General features: G+C 43.3%; 1 protein-coding gene across 2 annotated transcripts in view; it reads left to right on the top strand.

Annotated features, from left to right (window-relative positions):
• Positions 1-21180, top strand: part of CSTPP1 (centriolar satellite-associated tubulin polyglutamylase complex regulator 1) — an 84544-nt gene that overhangs the window by 56535 nt on the left and 6829 nt on the right. For both annotated transcript variants that reach the window (XM_057408855.1, XM_057408856.1), the window contains exons 4-5: positions 12887-12971; positions 18666-18751. In XM_057408855.1, the coding sequence (XP_057264838.1) occupies positions 12887-12971; positions 18666-18751 (171 nt within the window). The remainder of the gene's footprint in view (positions 1-12886; positions 12972-18665; positions 18752-21180) is intronic.

A 21180-nucleotide genomic window follows, 5' to 3' on the forward strand; every position in this document is an offset into this window, starting at 1 on the left:
TTCCTTTGAGTCAAGAACATATGCTGAAATCCATTACATTTAAGTACTTCTTCAAGCTATATTGCTGTATGATTTGCACCATCTGAGTTTCAGACTTGCTCCGTAAGTCTCAATATCGAATGGGGAAAGAAGGGCAAATGTTGCAGCAAATAAAAGGAACATGTGTTTTGTAAGCCTTCAATGGCTGGAGATGCTTAAAGAGCAGCTTTCATCTTGACTCCCACTCTGAGGATTTGTCATACTTACATTTCCATGACGGGGTTTTTTGCTGAACAGTCAGGATATCGTTGCATAGGAGACGAAGAAATGTAAGTGAAACCACAAAGAGTACAGTTGTGTTAGAACAACGTCACCAAGGCCCCAGCTGCTGGTAGAGGTTAATGCAGTGTTACTATGGATGGCCCATCTTACTGTTGTCATTGACTGGGTTAGGCAGCAGTACCTCTATTTGGGATTTTAGGATTCTTGCCATTCTTTATTCCAAGTAAGGGCCGTCCTACATCTTTTAGAGGTTATGTTTTGTTTCTTCTTTGCGTCATCTTCTCAGTAGCCTGCATCACAGCAGCAATCCATCCACAGAACACTGATCATGCTTCCTTGATGAGAAATCATTTGCATATCATATCTGGTCAAAATCGTTTGCTCACCACGCTATCATCCCACCACTAACCAGGTAAGTGATACTCCTTTTTATTGCTCTGCCATAAACATCCTTACAAAGGCCCTGCAGAGCATGACCTCATTATAATGCTGAAAAAGATTAAACAACTGAACTCTATCTAGTTCCACTTCCCACAAGCCAGGATTACAGTATGGATTCATCTCTACATTTGTCCTCCAGTAGATGGCCTTTTTTTCCCCTCTAGAAAGCCCTGTGTAGCAACAAGAAAGTGTTCTTTTTCTTTCCGCAACAAGAGTCGCTCCTTTGTCTTGGTTCTTACACTTCCCTGATTACCATAATATATGCATACCATCAGTGTTAGGGCATAATGCTGCAGGATTTAGGGCATTTGCCTGATCTTTCCTCCAGCAAAATATGCTTAACTTGTGGTTCATGGTCGATGGCCCATGGAAGTGTATTTAGCTGTAAAACAGGTGGCATTTTCAGTTAAAGTTTGACAGAGATGCATGATGTTCACGAGAAACTTCAAGGATTAATGGACATCTGGATTGTTTAGAACTTGCTGGGTGGAAGCTTAAAGAATGTAAACCAAAAAGAATAGTTTCGTTATTTAGAAGTTAACATCTGTATTAAATTCATATTAAACATCTATTTCTCCATGTGAGATACAGAGAAAATGAACTTATTTCCTTCTCTCTCAGTCTTTTAAAGGCTTCTTTTTTTAGAGCACACAGCTCACTGGGGTATTGCAAGAGTTAAAATCAAGAGTTATAGAACCTTAGCCAAAAGCTAAGGGGTAGTTGGATGCCTTGTTTCAGGTTTCTCTGAGTGCATTCATTCTGTTCTGCATTCAAACCAGTTCTGTAGTGGTGGTCATTTATAATCATTAATCTAGCTCATTGATATTATAATGGGCTCCAAACATTCTCTGTGGAGCTTACATGCTCCACTGCATTTCCTTCTAAATAACTAATGATGACTTCTTCAGTCTTGTCATTAACCAGATTACCTTCCTCCAGCCTGTTCTCTCATTGATTTTGTTTGGTTTGAGGTTCATTTGCTTCTGAAGTTTTTACACTTAGAAAAGAGACTCAGTATCGGTGTGTTTGAGAGCATTTTGCAGGAGTGAACAACAGTGCCCAAGCAGAGGTCCAGATGCTGCAATACTTATTTTTATGAATAGAGGCTTTCCGTGTTGACTCAGAGGCTCCTGAAAACAATGTCCTTGCCTTTCAGACTGGCTTGTTTTTTCGGCATTCTAATTTGTGAAAGAAAACTGGAGAAAACTGGCCAACAGCCTGGGTGCTTGGGATTGTACTACAGAGCCTGTATATAGACCTATATAGAGCTACACTGTGCAGTAAAGTCAAAGAATGGTCAGGACTGTGAATGGGTTTCAGTTCTTGGAAGATTCATGTGTAGTCGGGTGGTCACATTGTTCCAGGTGACACAAGTGCGCAGGGAAAGGTGTTCTTTGTGGATCACAACCAGCTTCTTGGGTTTCAAACCCAGTGAGTTGATTGCTTTGCGTCATTGCATTCTGGTGTCACTTTTGGTGGCATGTGGGATTCTCCCTTCTTCACAAGTCTGAGCTTGTCTCTTTCATGGCTGGGCTCATGATGGACATGTTTCAGAGAAGTGTCTCAGTGCCTGTTGTGATGTCAGCAGTTGGTGAAGGTGGGAAAGTTAACTTTGCAGTGGATTATATAAGACCTAATGTGGAGCAGGGACCGGGGGAGACACACAAGGCTATCCTTGATTATGATCTAAATGATGCTGAAATGTTTTGTCTCTCTTCCATGGGGTGTTTGTAACAACTGCACAGTTCCTTGAAAGCCTCTTCCTAACCAATGGTTAAAAGTCAGAAGTCCAGAATGTTTTCATTTCATTGATTGTTCTGAGAAAATGGATGACTGAAAAAGTTCACTTCATGCTTTTCCATGCCACGTTGAAGCCTGAAACACTCAGGAGATTCAAGTTATTTGAAAATACCTGATTGTACTGGAACTGGTTCACTGCAGCCTTTCATTGGTGTTCCCTGGAAAGGTCAGGCTAGAAAGAAACTGAAAGTAAAGGAGATCTTTGATCTGAGATTGCTACAGCAACCTAGAGCGTTTTCATAGTTCACTGTATGTCCTCCTCAACCTCCTTTTCTTTTTAGGCCAATGTCACTGCTTCTGCTCCCTGACCCCGTGAGCATGACAGAGATGAGCTGTCTGCCAGACAACTGTATTTCCTGGGGCTCCCAAAGCAGAAAGGAAATACCATACAGTAACTGAAGACTGTGTGCCTCTCCCTGGCCATAGTCCCATTATTGTCACTAGACCTAGTACGTATCTGAGGGAGGAGGAGTCGTGTGTAGGGTCCTGTATTGCATGAGATGCAGCTGCATACCACCTGCCCATTTACTCTGCCCATCTCGTGATGTGTAGCTATGAATTCTTTAGTTGTTTTGAAGATCTTAAGCTTAATGACAACTTTTTTTCTTGACTAGAGGCTGAGCCACATCTTGTCTAAAGATTATTGCTGCTGTTTGAGAGCTTGGGGAAATGTTGATGGTCCCCTCCAGTGAAGTGTTGCCGGCATTCCTGTACTTCACTCTGAAATTGCTGTGGGTCCCGTTTCAAGTGGTTGAACAGTCTGCCCCCCAGATGGCCAGAACTCCAACAGGAATGTTTGCTCCTTATTGTTTACAACACCAATTAGTTCTGACACTAGATTTATTATTTTCTCAGTGAGTGACTGAAAACTCATAGTGAGGAAAAATCAAGCATCAAACAACATAGAAGCAGTCTAAATTCATTAGTTCACCTATTGCTTGGAAAATCTGCTGGTTACATCTTTAGTGACATTACAGTGAAAGGAAAAAAATCATTTCAGAATTGACACACAAAGAACATCAAATGTCACAGCACTTCAGTTATAAATTACTCTCACTCTGAAACGATGCAATATTTCTAGTTTTCTAGTCTATCTATCTTAAGAGCCAGTCTGGTGTTGGTTTGGGTTTGCTATGCCTGTATTCGGTAGATTAAAGTACCTCTTACTATCTAATGTCATTTCCTTGTAACTACCTACAGACTGAGTTTTCACAGAGGGGTGATCTCTGCTGTTCCACAGGCTTATAGTTACCCAAGAACATGCAGCATGTCTATAATCATACTTCAGATGCTAGGACATTCTTAACATTTCTTGCATGGCTTTTTAATGCCCCTGAAACATGAGGGGAAGTCATACATTTTCATACTGTAGTCTACGAAACTAGGTGCTTTGTTTGCTTCAGGCCTGTGTGCTTTGAAGAAGGCTAAATGTCCTTTTGGATCATACTCAATGAGCTGAGCATATCTTTAGGATTATATGTGCTTCAGAATATGCACAAGGTTATTGTTGTGAGCATTAAAGAAAACTGCATGAGGAAAACTGGTTGTCCATGTAGGAAATAAAGTTTAAGCCACTATTTGGTTGCTGTAGTCAATAATATACTGGAAAATTTAAACCAGGCTCTTTTGTTTGTCATCTTCTACCTTCTTTTTGTACTTCTGGAAATACTGACAAGTTGTGGCTGCTTCTCCTTTCTTGTTGTTCTTGCACTTCAGGATCTCTGAACTCTTTAAGCTCCAACTTCATTCAAAGTCCCATTCTGTAGTTAAAACAAGAACTTAAAGAGTTAACATTGTCTTTAGTGTTGCATTAGGTATAGCATTAAGGTTCCCAAAGTAGGTGGAAAGTTCAGACTTGAGTTGCGTTTCAGGCTGTGTGTGGATTCAGGAATCCCACACTGCATCAGTTAAACTCTTCCACTATTGAAATGTTTTCTTTACAGCCATGAGAGCTGAGCACTTCTTTTTATGTTGCTAATGAAAGTTTAAGTTGTTCAGTTTGTGGATGTGCCATGCTAGCCACATAAGCATGCCAGATGATAGCCTTGGACTGTGCCTTTGGCACAGCTTATCCTGCCCTGAGTAACATTCACTCAAAGCTGAAGTAATGCTGCCACATGAAACGTTTGATACTGAAAGGGTAATTATGGGGAATTTGAAAGGGACTAGAGAATTATTAAAGTTTATATAAACAGCAAGATTCTGGATTTTGGAGATAGAATTGGAGCAGTTCTGTATAAATTCTTTTTTTGTTGTTTTTGTTAATCTAAGTGAGTGGTTTATTGATAAAAGGGCTCAAGATCAAAGGGCAGAAAAACACTCACATCAACTAGGGGGTTTTCTCTGGGTCTGCTCAGCCTGGAGAAGAGAAGGCTCAGGGGGAATCTGATCAATGTATTTAAGTAACTGGAGGGAGGGTGTCAAAGAGGATGGGGCCAGACTCTTCTTGGTGATGACAGGCAGTAAGACAAGAGGCAACGGACATAAACTAAACCATGGAAGCTCCGCTTCAACATGAGGAAGAACTTCTTTACTCTGAGGGTGACTGAGCATTGGAATAGGACACAAACCTGACTAATGTGCTCTAGGTGACCTTGCTTGAGCAAGGAGGTTAGAGTAGATGACCTCTGATGGTCCCTTCCACCTGCAACCATTCTGTGATTTTACTCTGTAGAAACCCTTCAGCTCACTTAAAATACAATGCTGCTGGAGCTTTGCCCACAACAACCCCACTTTTCAGTGAATTTACCATTCATACAAGCTGTCCAGATTCCCTTCAACAAACGAGTTCAGTCTTCACATCAGAAGAATCTTTTCCTTTTTACCTGAGTGCCTCAAAACTGGCTTTCTGCTCAACCCAGTGCTAATCCCCCTTAACTCTTCTCTCTTGCAGCACTCCCCCAACAGATCTTTTTAGGTCAGTCTGCTTAGCTCTCCGCTATATTTGTCCTGAGTCTGACACAGGTTGAACCAGGCAAATCTCATAAATCTCTGCCACTCTTTGCTTTTTCACATCATAAGCTGGGTCTTTGTACCTGTTGTGAACAAGAGTCACCTATCTAAGCCTCCTGTTTGCAGCCATGCTCCTTTTGTAGGGTGCAAAACATCTTGTTTGTGAAGATTCCTTACCTGCAGCAGCAACCTTACTTCTGGCAGGATTTTGCTGGTGCTCCTGTAGGAGAGGAGAGGCAATCCAGGGTGCAGGTACCCTCCTGGAAGACAACTCCACACACAGAGCCAGACTCCAGCAACCCTGCATTCTTCAGTTACCTCTCTGGTTTTGCTGTTGTGTTACGCACAAAGTCTAATGGATTCCTTCCCTTGAGGATGCCCTGGGATGCCTTCTGGGAGGACCTAAATGGTATCAGTGGAAAGAGTAAATGGGGTTTGTGAATAACCTGATGTTACCTGCATGCTTGGGATAGTAAGGATGCCAAAAGTTCTGCCTTAAGAGTGTGTCTGATAACACGGTGCTCACAAACCACCTTAGCTGGTATGGTGCAAGTACAGCCAGTAAAGCTGAACCTGCTTTTCATTAGGAGGATCATTAATCCTGTGGCAATGCCTTGCATACATCCTGGACTTTAAGGATTAAAACATTTTAAGTTGGGAATTACCTGAGCCTGTCTAATAGTTTTTCTCTGCTGCTCCTCTCCTCCACCTGGCTATGCTCTGCCACAGCTGGCTTTGCATGAGCTTTCATCAGGTATTCCTGAGAGTCAGCCCCATTCACTAGCCCAGGGAAAAAGCTGAAGTTTCTCAGCAAGGGGCCTGCTGAGTGCAAGGGGTAATAGAACCACATGGCCAGCAGCAAGTGAAGGCAGAAGGAAAGAAGAGAGAGGGGTGAGACCTACCCCGTTCAGCAAAGTAAGGTTTTAGATTGGCCTCGCTGCTTGTTGAGCTTCACCATCAGGAAGGTAGAGCTAATGCATCCACTTATTAAAACTAAGAAATGGGGGGGGTTGTGTCTAATGAGATTAAGCCAGATGTTGGTACAAAGCCACATAGTCTTTTAAAGCTACCTATGCCCGGGACTCTGTGTAAAGCACAGATTCCTATGCTGATCCATGATTTGACCATTACCCTCTTTAAACTATTCACTAGAAAACCTTCTTTTAAAACATGAAGTTGCTTTTTAGCTGACCTGGCAGGAACATTTGCCTTCTAGTGCATTTCCCTGTTGCTTAGAAATAATAGGTGGGTCTCTCAGTTTCCTTCTGATTTTCCTATGCTTTGAGGACTATTTTCTAATGATTGTGGGAGCTTCAAGAGCAGGATGAATCCTGCTGCACACATCTTCCGTGAACACACTTACACAACATAAGGAAAAGTGTGTCAGTGCTTATTCTGTATTGTTTAGTTTAGCTTTATGTAACCTTCCATCTCAAATTGTGAGGATAATCACGTGAGCTGTTGGTTTGCTTGAAGAATAAGGAGAATCAGTTGTTAAAATTAGACAGATGCACATTCTGGATCTGGTTCCTGCTTATTTTATATCTCTTCTTCTCAGTGGAGAAAGAGAATTCGTCAAAGAATAATCCCTTAAATGCTTTTATTTTGTTGGAAATTCATATCTAAACGATCATTCTCGCAACTAACAGCAACAGATCTTTTCATAATAGCTCATAAAATGAAAAAAATTGTGAATTATTCATTGAAAAGAAAGAAAACTTTTTATTTTTTTAGACTAGAAAGTGTTCTGAGGAAGAAATGGGGGTTTTACGCAGCTGTATGTTGCTAGGTAGGTCCTACACATGGATTAATTTTCCTAGAAGTCCTGGTTTTCTGGTTGTTATTAGCACTAGGTATATGGAGGAAATTAGGCTATAGGTATCTGGGGAACAAGCCTTGTGCAGAGCACGGGCTCTTAGCCAGATGTGAATTGTGAAGCTGCAGTAGTATCAAACCTCATGTTTGTATTTGGGTTATTTGGTAAAATCACAGCTCCTATAGATAGAATAAGAACATCCAGACTAATTTTTAGGGCTTTAGTTTGATTTTCTTCTTGTCTACAAACTTGCATGGATACAGAGAGAATCCTAAGGACGTGATACTTACTTACACCAGAAACATTAAAATCTAAAGGCCAGGAAAGACTCCCCCAACACTTAGAAGAAATAGTTATTTATTGGTCTGTTCTCTGTTATATTTCCAAGAGACTGATTTACAGCTCGATAGCTTTATGGCTCTTGAATGACTTCATGACTGTGGTAGAAAAGCAACCTGTGGAAACTCTGTGTCCTACCATAACCCAAAGGGGAAAGCTACACTGCCCAGGGCTCCAGCCTGTTTGGATAGCGGTTGTACATAAAAGATGATGGGAATAGGGAACTTTAATGTATATTCATCAGGCAATCTTTGAGTTTCTGGGAAGTGACTAATGTGACTTTTTGGAGCAGATTTCATACACCAAATGCAGTAAATATTCTCCTACTGCTTTGGGCATACTTAAAGCTGTCACAGTGTTGTGACAGCATTGTAGATAGCTGCTTCTTGTGCCAAAAGCAGCCTAGCTACAGCAGCAATGGCTGCAATTCAGGCTAAGTCCTAAATATTTATTGACTTCCTGGGTAGATTTTACAGCCTTCACTGCGCTCCAGGCTCCTGTGGCTAGGCTGCTGTCAGGATGAAAGTGTACAGAAAGCTCAGGTGTGTCTGTGCTTCACTCACAACACTGAGAGCAGCATAAACACATCATTTAACATTCCTTGAGTTTGCATCACTTTGGGTCAGGTGCCATCTGTCAGACACATATAAGCCAGAAATTAAGCTGGTAACAGCAGAATGTGTTTTATTAAAAGTCAGGAAAATACAAGCAGTTGCCTTCATGTTTTTCAAAGATAAGCCATTTTATACAGAAAGTGATGTTTGTTTCCTATGGACTATGCCTGAAACATGAGGACAAGTTTGCCTCAGGCACTAAAAGACTATAAGCTACTCAACAGACAGTAAGATTTGTAGGGAAGAGTCAGGATTTTGCTAGTGGCACAGTAGCAGCAGCAGAACAGGATGGGCAGGAGTTTGAAGAGCTGTGTAACAGATATGAATGAACAGATAAAGTACTTCCCGTACAACTCTACCCATACCACTTTTCTTCTTCTTAGTGAACTGCTGTTTTAAAACCACTTTGGAATTTGTTATTACTTGCTTTGCAGTAGCAAAAGTGTTATGTTCAACTGTAAATGAACATGGTTAACATGCAGACTGCAATCTCTCTCCATCCTCAAGCGTGTGGTATGACCAAGTTTGTTCCACTGCAAGAGCGTGGTGGAGTGCATACAGCTCCCTGCCCTGTGCTGCGGGGTCAGATTTAAACTCTCCGTGATTTGCTTCATTTGTTACTGGAACTTGAGATACGGTAATTTGTGGTAGCAACCAAAGTAGCAGTTGTGGACTGCAGTTTTCACTCATTCTGACTGGTACCTTCCTCCTTCTCTTTCTTTCTTGATCAGGCAGCGTTGAACACTATTTACTCAGCTGTGGCCTGGAGACAGGAAGGAGCAATGTGGTCGTGCACCAGAAGTGCCCTTGTTTATTCCAAGCAGCTCTTGGCAGGCAATAGGGTGCATGGGCAAATGCAAATTTTTGCACGGTCTTCACTGACCTTGCAGTGGGGAATAGGAAAACAGTCATCATGGCAAACTGTGGGCACCTCCTAAGGTCTGTGGTGAACCCCCTTCCTGTGTAATAGGTACCCATCTGTAGTCTGAGGAACTGATAGGATTTATCGGTCAGGCGCCTGGGGCTGAGCTGCGTTATGTCCTAAAAGAGTCTTCAAGGACTAAGTTGGTGCTGTTTCTCCAGGCAAAAGAAGCAAAGGGTTTCTTCCTTTAGAGAAAAGACTTCTCTGCACCACTTCAGCTTTGTGTGCAGCTCTCATCTAAACAAACCATTTGCTCAAAGAGTGAAACTGCAATTAATTCCACTTGCTTTTAACTTCACCCTCTGATCCCTCCGTGACATGTTTTAGTGGTGATCTTGGTAGTGCTAGGGTAATGGTTGGACTTGATGATCTTAAAGATCTTTTCTGACCTGGTTGATTCTGTGATTTCAGGTGCTGGTTAGAGAGGGTCTTTGCCACCCTTTGCCAGTCTTTTTGAGCAGACTCCTGCTTTTGCTCTATGTTGTTTTGTTGTTATGTGATGGAGGAATAGGGATGATGCTTTGGCTGGGTATGAAGAGGGAGGGGAAAAAGACAATGTAAATTATTATAGGTTTTAGGAGTATGTCATTTCTAGCGAGGAAGATCTCCATGCCTCAAAAGTAATGCTTGTAGAGGCCATGAACAACCTTCTCAGGAAGCCTCGTCGTCAAAAATACCCTTAAAGTCTTTCACCTTCAGGGGGAGCAAAGAGGAGACCAAGATTCAGAATTAATGAAAATTGGCTTTGCTGCTGCAAGTGGGCAGATTATCCTCCTTGAGCCTGTCTGTTATGAATGCACGGGGGATGCTTTGTACACTGCTGGACACCACACTGTGAAAATCTGAAGGAGATCAAAGCAGAGCAACAGATATGAATGGGATAGGGAAGGAGGGATATGAAGGGTGCAATACACTTAAAAAGGTTTCACTGTAGTTGTCAGTTCAATACATTGGATAAGATGCAGTATGAAGAGTTACAATCATCTGCTGACAAATGAAAGGAAAAAATAATGGAAAACAAGAGGTTTAGGGATGCATAAACAGGAATTTGTACTTAAACAAGAAATGTAAATTGAGTTTTGCATAAAGCCTCCAAATGCTGTGACTCCTTCAGACCAACATGTAGGTTCCTTAGGCAAAGATCGGAGCTTTAATTCCCAGCATTATTCACAGCTCCATTTAGAAATCCTTGAAGAGTAGTGGTAAGAGGTCCATGCTGTTGTCTTCCTCAATTAGGAGAAAGTGCCTGTTTCAGAAGAGCCTTTTCATGCCCAACTTCTCTGTTTTCCTGTAACCTACTTATGCTGAACCTGTTAAAGATGATTTTATGAAACTTGCATGTACCTTCCATAGAAAGGTACCGAGAGTTTTCTTAGCTAATGGCCCAAATCTCTATTGCCATAAATGACTGTTGATCTAAGAAAATAACATAGAAGAAAAATTTCTTTCCTCTATAGTGCCACGAAAGAGAAACAATGAGCTGAAAATTCAATTAAAAATGTGCCTCTTCCTGCTCCTCATAACTGGGACTTTTTTAATAATAACCTGTTGCAGTTTTACATAACATTTGGTGATACTTTCCTTGATGACATTCAAGGAACTGATTAGCTCACACTGCAGGAGGAAACCCCACCGTTCCACTCGATACCATTACTGAGCCTCAGATACACACTGACTGAAGGACCAAAGTACTGTCTGCAATAGAGAGCAGCCTCTGATGCGTGTTTCAGTAAGAAATGACAATACGAAGTTACAGTGCCCTCCATATTCTCCCAGACATCTGTAATTTCAGTGCAGTCACAGGAATTTAACTCAGCTCAGCATTCAAATACGGGAAGAAGATTGATACTGATGCATTTATCCCTACAGTAGAATAGGTTGCACAAATCCCTGGTGTAGTTCTGCACAGGCTGGGACTTCCTCGAGTTAGAGCAGATTTAGCTTTTCCAGACAGAGCAAAATCACCTTTCCTAACATGACCCTAAACCTAAGGTGCTTCATTAGATGGAAAGTCCACTCAAAAGCAGTCCAAAGTATAGTAGTCTAGAGAGTGTCTCTAATGGATGCCAAAGTCTGACAGCAGTGTTATTCAGCTATAGGGTTTCCTGAACTAAAAATAGTCATTCTCGCCTTTCTTTCCTCTGCTTCCCTGGCCCATAATGTAGGTAAAGGAAAAGTTTGTAACTCAATTTTGGTGACAGTCCTCCTGCACTGTTTCTTTAGCCAGCACTGAAAATACTAATGTGGCTGGGTTGGATGTTGCAGTGAAATGTGCCTTTGATACTGCATACCTGCCTCTTGGAACATCACATAAAGGGGTACCATTTTCCTTTTCCCTCGCTTTTGTTGGTCTGCCAGGCTGTGAGAAGTTGTGGAGGTAAGGATGCTGGGGAGGGACTCTTTATCAGGGACTGTAGTCACAAGACAAGGGGCAATGGGTTTAAGCTGAAACAGGTGAAGTTCAGGTTAGATATAAGGAAGTTCTTTACTGTGAGGGTCGTGAGGCACTGGAATGGGCTGCCCAGTGAAGTTGTGAATGCTCCATCCCTGGCAGTGTTCAAGGCCAGGTTGGGCAGAGCCTTGGGTGATATGGTTTAGTGTGAGGTGTCCCAGTTCGTGGCAGGGGGGCTGGAACTGGATGATCTTAAGGTCCTTTCCAACCCTAACTATTCTATGATTCCATGATTCTATCTGGGACAAGGTTGATTGTTTTGATGGGAGCCTAAGGAAGGCCAAGATGTGTGTGTGCCAAAAGAACTCACACTCTGTACCTCAGTCCTAATGCCTGTGCCCTTTGGATCCCCTTCCTGGCTACTGCTTGGCTCTCCTTCAACCCTTGGCTCTTTCTTCCATACTTTGCATTCTTCTGTATATAGAAGTAGTGCAAAATTGCTGCTGTTCTGCTGGTCTTCTGAACTCCAGTCCGCAGCCTTTTGGACCGTGAACATACAATCATGCAGGGCTTTTTGACATCAGCATGTTTCCATTCTCTTGGGATCCTATAAGCTTCGCTAAGAGTCACCTCTTTTAGACTCCTGCTGAACCACAGAGGCCTTTCTGTACCAGTCTTTCACAAAGTTGCTCTCTAAAAAATGAATCATTTGATTGGTTTTCTTGTGTTTTTTGGATCTTCCTTCTGTGCTTCCTATAACACAGTGACCAGATTTGTACACATTATTCCAAAAGAGACCATCCAGCTGCCTTACCAAATGCCAAAGTAATAACGTCTGTGGTTTATACACGGCAGCCTTCCATACACAACCCAAACCCCTTGTTTGTCTTTGTTACTGCTGCCAGATGTTCTGCGGATGGTTTTCGGGTGGATTGTGGTGAATGACACCATGCCAGTGAATTTCAGCAAATTTAAGCAACTTTGAAATGATTCCTTTTTCCACATGGTTTTATATTCAAGACAAACCAAAGTGTGTTCTCACTTGAAACTGCCCTGGTTTGGTCACCCCTTTTTCACACCGAATCCCTACCTGTTCGCAGTTTCTCTGCTGGAGTCTCTTCAGTAGGATTTCCCCTTTATCAGGCCTCTTTCTGATAGTCTTTGCTGGAAACTCCATGTGAAGAGCCCAGCTCTGAGGGGCTAGGGAGCAGTTATATTGTCATTAGTACCTAGTCTACTTGAATTGAGAGTAGAAGGGAATATGTGGGTTTTTTTTTCCTAGAGAGGAAGCAAGGGGAGGGAACAGCCTGTAAAAGAATGACAATGTTCTCACCTCTCTTTTCCTGCAGATTTGCTGACAGCACAGGAATACCACTGCCTGCTGCAGCTGCTCTGCCCTGACTTCCCAATGGAACTCACACAGAAAGCAGCAAGGTGGGTCCTCATCCTTTCTTTGCAAGATCTGACTTAAGAACTAAATCTGTGGGTAAAGGTGTGAACAGGAACCTTCAGCTTTCAAGATTTTGGGGGAAAGAGATACCATGTTTTCAGGTTAAGAACAGGGTGTTTTTCTAGCAATGAGGAAGAGTGTATGCTCTGGGGGGACTGAGCATACACAGGGACTGAGAGTGCAGAATGCTGCTGCTGGCTGTGCATCCAGAAGATGAGTTGCATATAAAAGAATGTTAGCCAATGTGTTCTTAACTGCCGTGATTTTAAACTCTATTTCAAATACTGTTTACCAGCTTTCAAGTATGTTTCCCTTCACCCCAGCTTCGTCTGGTTGATCACGTTGAAAAGGTAGGACCCTCTGAAGGATTGCCAGTGTTTTCAAGTACGTTAGTTAAGAACATGGTAGCTACTCTGTTTGAAATTTTAGTTTAATCTAGACAAGGCCTAAAGCAAATAGATGGCTTAGGGCACTGATAGGGTGATACAGAAGTTTTTACTGATAGTGCTTGCTGGTTCCAGCCCAGCCGAGGCAGTTGATTATTAACTATCTGATAGTGAAAATGTATTAAGGTATACGCATGTGTAGGGGTTGGGGGTCAGTTCAGATCTCAGTAGGAGTCATATGCACACACACACACATATATAATCACAGCAGGGTTACTGAATACATGCTGTCATTCCCAGCCACCTCAGAGGAGGGGTCATGGAAATGTAACTTATTTCAGGGACCCATATAAGACGTTTGGAAACAGGATCCAGACACATGGTCAGGATATTACTGCTGTTCAGAGCCTAAATAATGAAAAGGTTCTCATTTTCTGTTTGTCACTCTGTTACCTTTCTTTAGCATCAGAGTCCCATGAAATCTATAGTAAGAAAGGCAAGTGAAAAAGAAAAGTGTTATCCATCTGCTAGTACTTCACTTGGCTGATTCTCTGAATTCTTCCCTGGCTCCTACGCGCTGCTGTCCAAATTGAACTGCAGTTAAAGCTGCGTTGGTTCAATTAAAACTAAAAGTTGAGCACTGCTCTTCCCTCTAGCTCATCAGTGAGCCTTTGGGGCTCCATAGAGTACAGTTGCTTGGCCTCTAGTGCCAGACTAAAAAAGAATGCTAACCCTGTAGTAGGGATATATCTGCTGCTTCCTTTCATGGAGGTACACAAGCACCAGTCCCGTGCGCTGGTGTGTATTTCATAGGCTTCCAGCTGAGCTGAGCAGGAATTTGTGATGGTGCATGAGACTTCAGCCTATCTACACATGTTCTGATGTTTGTGTCAAGGAATTTAATCCACAGGGCTGTTGTAAACTAGAGGCCCCATTCAGGGGCCTGCTGCACTGTTGTGTGTGTGCTGTAGAGACAGACAAGCTGGCTTTGGGAGCAGGTGTTGGAGGGAAATGAGATCTCTGTCAGAGGCACCCAGGCTCAGGTGGGGATGACCTCACTCCTGCTTTTGGCTGGCTGGAGATTCACCCACACATTGCTATTATTCTGTTACAAGCTAATCTAGCTGAAGAATTAGAATAAAACTTGCTGTGTTTCTAAACCATCTTTCTCTTTCCTTCCAACTGTTGCTCACTGTCTTGTCCCTTTTCTGCTCTACACTTCCCATTGTCCTCCTTGGTCTCCGCCAGTTAGAAAGGTGAACTCTGCAGCCTGTCTTCTAGCACCAGTTGACTGAGTCCTTGCTAGCATGAATGGCACATGCAAACCCACTGACATTGTTCTTCTCCAGCCTGCAGACTCCCAGTGGTTCAGTTGCTTGGAAAAGGAGTTAAATAAAGTAGCAGCAGGAGCAGCCTCAGCATTGACTGATACAGCAGGACTGTGTCTGGGAAGAGAGCAGTAGTAGTTGTAGTCTCAGTGCGGCATGACTGAGATGATCTCACAGCACAGTGCCCTCCTCTCTCATCCAGGAGCTGTTGCTATGTGCTGATAACAAACACTGGGAGCAAGATTAGGAATGTCAGAGCAGAAGAACAGAGACTACAACAATACAGGTTTTGTTTGCATGACACCAGCGCACTCTGTTTTTCTCTTCTTGGTGCTACACAAATGCAGAGGGCATTCCTCCCCCCCAAACAAAACAAAACAAAACAAAAAAACAGGTTTTCTGTTTCTGTGAGATTTCTTGAATGTTTTTTTTCTCTTCAAAGGTTATATCCATTAGCAGATTGAAGATCTTAATCTACAGAGGTACCTTTGATCTTCAGAGACACCTTTTGGCTTCTGAATCGTGAAATTTCAGATGGACAGCACATGAAGGGATTTTTCTGGTTTGATGCCATGATTTCAAGATCTATACCTGAGCACTGACTTTTCCCTTGTAATAGAAACACAAGGAACTTGCTGCCCACATTGGAGTAGAGAGAGCTGAGTAGCTCACAGCTGCTGTGCTGTTTTATGTGGTATGGGAGCTCACATTGCGTTGATCAGTGCTAATGGAAGTAGGGCTTGCAAGACTGTAGCCCTGTTACTAAAAGATTGCCTGAGGGTGCAGATCTTGCCCTTTTTGTATGATCTTGCCTATTTTTGCCCCCATGTATCAGTAAACAAACCAAGTCCCTGAAGGCTCATTTGAGCCAGTCTGGCCTTAAGACAGATTGTGTCAGTTAGCCTTTAATGGTAGCAGAGAATAGTAAAAGTCCTTTCAACTTGCCTGGTCTAGAGTTTGTCCTGGGGACATCCTGTCTAGTCTGAGATTTTAACTGCAATCAGTAGATCATAAAGTTTCCTCTTTGGCACTGCAGGAAGGCTTTCCTGCAAGCCAAACCCACTTCAACCCTGGGAGACCACTGTACGTGTTACCAGAGTCCTTCAAGTGTAGGCATCTTTCTTCAGGCCTTTCCAAAGCTCCTGCTTGATTTTCATTATCCATTGAATGCCAACTACTAACTTTGTAAATACATCTGTGCCCCTAAGGGCTTATAGTCTAATTTGGACAAGAAAGAATGAATAAAGAATCCCTTGAAATATCAGCAGATGAACTCTTTTGAGTCGCACTTCAGCCTTTCAGATCCTGCTGTCTGGGTCACAGTACGTGGCTGTAAGGATTCTCTCCTTGCCAGCTATTTCAGGGAAGAGGTGCAGATATAGGATGCTCTCCCAGCTTCCCTGACTTCTCACTCAGCTGGCTATGTAGGGAAATAGCCAGCTGCAGTCAATCTCCTCATAAATGATTGTATTGGATTTAAAGACTTCTCAACATTTCCGGAGTGCAGGCTCCTGGGCCAAGTGGAGTCAGTAACCCAGCACCAGAGTGCACCTGCTTCTATTTAGACACTGCTCTGTCACATATGTGCTGTACAGCCTTCCTTAGAGGCTCCTCGCTGTCTTTAAGGGCAAGAAATGTCCAGCACATTCTCAGACCTCTGCCTGTTTCATCCTGCTCTCTTCTAAGTAAAACACTAGGACTTGGTACTGCAGAGCACAGCCATTGGCCATAGCTTTAGATTTAACAAGCAAAATGAGTCGATTGACATGAACATGATGTAATATTGTCTCTCTGCATAACAAATGAGTACACTCTTGTTCTCCTGCATCTCCAAGATGGAGAAATACACTGGCAAAGGCTTCAGAACTTGTGCTTTCAGGGTATCTGGGAGGCAGATCATCGCTTCAAAGGAGGGAGTGCAGCTCATCAGCAACGTGGCCAATCTCATTTCCAGTGCTCAAACAGTGGTTGGAAACACCAGTGGCTGAGTACTATTGCCTGAGAGATGAGGATGCTCTGCCTGCCAGCTTCAAAGCCATTGCCTTGATGTGGCCACTGACAATCTCAGTAACATGCTTATTAGTGAGAATTAAGAACTGAAGCTACTGCTTCTTTAGACAGGAGGAGAGGAGGCTTCTGGAACATAATAAATAAATCAGAAGCACTTTGACATCTTCAAAGGGTTTTGTTTTAAATACTGGCTTTTCTCCTGGGGACCCTCTTAGCCCCAATCTTTCTTCTTTGAGATAATTAATTCAAGCTGCTCTACATGTTTGATTTTGCCACAGTGAACAGAACTGGTCTGAGTGGCAGGGAAGTCTTGCAGGATCCTGTGACTCTTCTAGGTCAGCCTCCCACACAGCTCCCTGGAGTCTTTTATATGAGACAGAACAGCATTTCCCCAGCAATGTGTTTAGAACATTGATGCTGCAGGAGTTGGACCATGAATTGTGTTTGGGCTGGCATTCAGAAGGATCTTACTAGGTGACCTATTCTTTGGCTATAATGTCCTTGTATGACATGCTATGCCAGATGCTGACTGTACAGGGTCAATAGACCTGCACACAGTTGAAAAAACACACAACTGCCTTTAGCATTGTCTGAATATTACGGTTTTTCCCATCAAAGTGAAGTGTTTTCCTTCTGTTTTCCACTCTGTCACTGGTCAACCCAAGCTTGATTTTTGTGGAATTATAGAGTGGTTTGGGTTGGAAGGGACCTTAAAGCTCATCCAGTTCCAACCCTCTGCCATGGGCAGGGACATCTTCCACTAGAACAGCTTGCTCCAAGCCCCTGTGTCCAACCTGCCCTTGAACACTGACAGGGATGGGGCAGCCACAGCTTTCTGGGCACCCTGGGCCAGTGTCTCATAATGAAGTATTTTTTCCTAATGTCTAATCTGAATCTCCCCTCTGTCAGTTTAAAGCCATTCCCCCTTGTCCTGTCAATACATGCTCTTGTAAAAAGTGCCTCTCCAGATTTCTTGTAGGCTTCTTAGGTATTGGAAGACTGTTACACAGTCTCACCAAAGCCTTCTCTTTCCCTCTGCAGAGACTGACCTTTTCATGTGTATGACCAGAGCATTATGAATGTTTTTGCCCTAACTTACTTCTGCAATCCAGAGCTTTTTCATGAAACAAGGAGTTGGACTTGGCTGTCAATTGTATGTCATCTTTATAGCTTGTGGCCGATACTTTTCATATCATGAAGTATGATTCAACATCAGTATGCATGTGGCTCCCTACATGAACCTAGGACACAGCAGAAAGAAGACATTGTCCCTGACCCAAGAAGTCTTCAGTTTCCATGAAATTTGACCTGATAGACAAATTATAGATATGATAGGAAAAGAGACTGATTCATGCATTGGGAAGAGAGGATAGGATGTTCACAGTGTGTAATTAGAAAGCTGATTGTTGGGGCAATGTTGTTTCCTCTGCAGTCAAGTGGAGTTTGTTTGACTATAGCTTGGGAATTAATTTTTATCCTTATGAATCTGAAACTATCCCAGTTCGATGAACTCTGATATACAGAGGAATAGGATAAGTCTCATTCTGCTCACACCAGTGTAATACCTGTGTAACTGTCTTGTCTGCAGCACAGTTACTCTTTGTATAGCCTTGTGAACCAGCCTTGCAGTTTTTATGCCTGTGCTCGTTCCGTCATGTCCACCAGGCTTTGAATGCTTGACATCCACATCACTACTCTGTTCACAGTGTAGCTGCAGTGTGGTAGCATTGACACGCAGGATCTTCTCTTCACTGAAGTTCTTAAACTGCCTTCATTTGATGTTAAGGTGTCCACATCCATGCAGCAGTGGGTGCCCTCATTCCTCTCTCCTAACCTCCTATACTGGGCCAAGCCAGTAGCAATCCTCAGCTGCAGTTTCTCTAGATCTCAGGTCCCTGGTTACAGACATCAGTTCTTTTGTAGATGCTAAACTGTTTCTCTCATCTTGTCATAGGATTGTGCTGATGGATGATGCTATGGATTGCCTGATGTCGTTCTCCGATTTCCTCTTTGCTTTCCAGATCCAGTTCTACTACTCAGGTAAATGCTGCAAAGCTCCTGAATTCACCCACCAGTATAGCTTTACATCTTTACAGCTTCCCAAGCCCTGAGCTTTTTTGAAATTTGTAAGGATATGGTTTTTCACAGAACATATATAGAGAATGGAATCTACAGACAAAAGGCATCACTGATGCCAAGAGATTGGAAAGCTTCATAAGGAGGTTCCAATTTTTGTGACAAACAAGATACCTGTAACTGTTAGGACTTACGCACGTATTTTGTCTTAGGCTTGAGACATGAATTCCCAGCTTTATCTACAGTATGTTAGCACCTAACTATTAACTTTTACTAGGAACATTTGTTTTTTCCTTTCCTTAATACAACATTTCTGCCTCTGGAGTATTGGTCCCTGCTGGAGATACGGTAAGAAAAGCCCAACCAGCTGGTGCCTTGAAAGGAAAGGGAACCGAACAGTTCTTTCCCCTGATGCTCACCCAACTATGAGCTGGTTTCAGCTCACAGTGTTTCTGACCTGGGTATGGTTTCCATGGGTTTAGGCACTCCCAGTGGACTCCTCTCCCAAGAACTTCTCCAGCCTCCCCTTGAAATCACATAAACTTGTAAACTCCACACCTTTTGGCAAGGAGCTGCAGGTCTGCCATTAGTCCCTCTGGTCTGTTTTGAGAGCCCCTAGTTGGAAGGGAGGTGAACAGATAATCCCCATCTACCTTCCTCATAGTGTTGGTCATTCATCATATTCTACCCCTGTCCGCCCTTTTGAGTTTTAACTAGATGGGATACTTTTAAAATTCCTGACAGGAGAAGTATAAATCAAACTGTTAGTTTCTGTGTGTGTATTTTACATATGCTCATCCACACATATACATCTAAAATCCCCTGAACTAAAGTCCATGAGACGAGGGAGGAACTTGGATGAGCATTCAGGTGCTTGTTCTATGCAGAGAGACTGCTTTAAAATAGAATCATAGAATCTATAGAATCTAATAGAAACTATTCTGTTAGGGTTGGAAAGGACCTTAAGATCATCCAGTTCCAACCCCCCTGCCATGGGCAGGGACACCTCACCCTAAACCATGTCACCCGAGGCTCTGTCCAACCTGGCCTTGAACACTGCCAGGGATGGAGCATTCACAACCTCCCTGGGCAACCCATTCCAGTGCCTCACCACCCTTACAGTAAAGAACTTCTTCCTTACATCCCATCTAAACTTCCCCTATTTAAGTTTGAACCCGTTACCCCTTGTCCTATCACCACAGTTCCTAATGAAGAGTCCCTCCCCAGCATCCTTATAGGCCCCCTTCAGATACTGGAATACATTGGCCTTTTTGCTCTAGGCCCGCTAAAATGTGGTTGAGGAAGGGGAATCTCGTTGAGGGAACTGCTTAAGTGGGAAAAAAAAAGAGGGAAGCATTTTCTCCATCAAAGTTAAGCATGCTCCCAAGTCGCTGGGGACTGATGGGGTGCCACTTCTTTGCCCGAACAGAGCAGCATAAGCTCGTGGATTCCTGCTCACTCGCACTTAAATAGCTCCCTCTGATGGACGTAGCTCACAGTTGGCCTCGAACAGGCAGAAGGGGCCAGGTTTGGTTACTGGGAGGCACTGGCTAGAAGCTGTGGTGGAGCATAGTCTGTGGTCAGAGAGTACACTTGGGTGGCCTGATGATCTGATCCAAGCTGTCAGTTCCCATCTTTCTAGCAGTTCAGAGTCAGCTAATACAAAACTCTCTTTTTCTCAGAACTTGTCTGTAATAGACTTCCCTGTAAGTCCCCTGTGCATATCACAGTGTTATCCATGACGATTTCTCAAAGAAAAAGAGTTCAAAAACCACTGATTTTGGGTTGGGCAGAACCAGGCTTGCAACGCCTTGAGCCAGGGACAGCAAATGTGTTTGGAAAGTTGTTCCCTGCTAAAACAAATATTTCCACGGCGCTGCTGAGCCTCGGCACAGCCTGAGGGCCCGCTGACATCCTGCCTTGCCTCCCCAGCCGCCTCACACACAGCATTACACTTCCATTCACTCGGCACTGAAATCCTCACAAGCCCTCCCTTGTGTACACACACGCTCAACCATCCCGTCCGTGTCCTGCTCGGCCAGGCACAACGCACACACGCAGCCTGTCATACGCTCTCCCACCAACCCACACACATGCAAACCACTCCAAATGGAATCTAGATTTGTAAACTGCTGACCACATCCATAAACAAACTTGTTTAAAATTAGACTCTTGCAGTAAACAGTGGGTAGTATGAGGAGCCTGGGGAGAGGCTCGCTGCCAGCTCTAGCCCTGACCTGCCCTGGCCCTTCCTCTAGATCCCATGTTATATTTACTTTGGAGCAGCACAGAGACAAGCTGGGATACAGCCTGGAGCCCTAACTTGCTGCCTGTCCTCCTGTTGCGGTTCCCTATAGTTTGTTCCTAACTTGGGTGAGTTCTTAATCAGTGGC

Source organism: Pezoporus wallicus, unplaced genomic scaffold (genome assembly GCF_028554395.1).
Source record: "Pezoporus wallicus isolate ANWC-B61680 ecotype Strahan unplaced genomic scaffold, APGP_CSIRO_Pwel_v1 contig_6382, whole genome shotgun sequence".
In the NCBI taxonomy this organism is placed as follows: Eukaryota; Metazoa; Chordata; class Aves; order Psittaciformes; family Psittacidae; genus Pezoporus; species Pezoporus wallicus.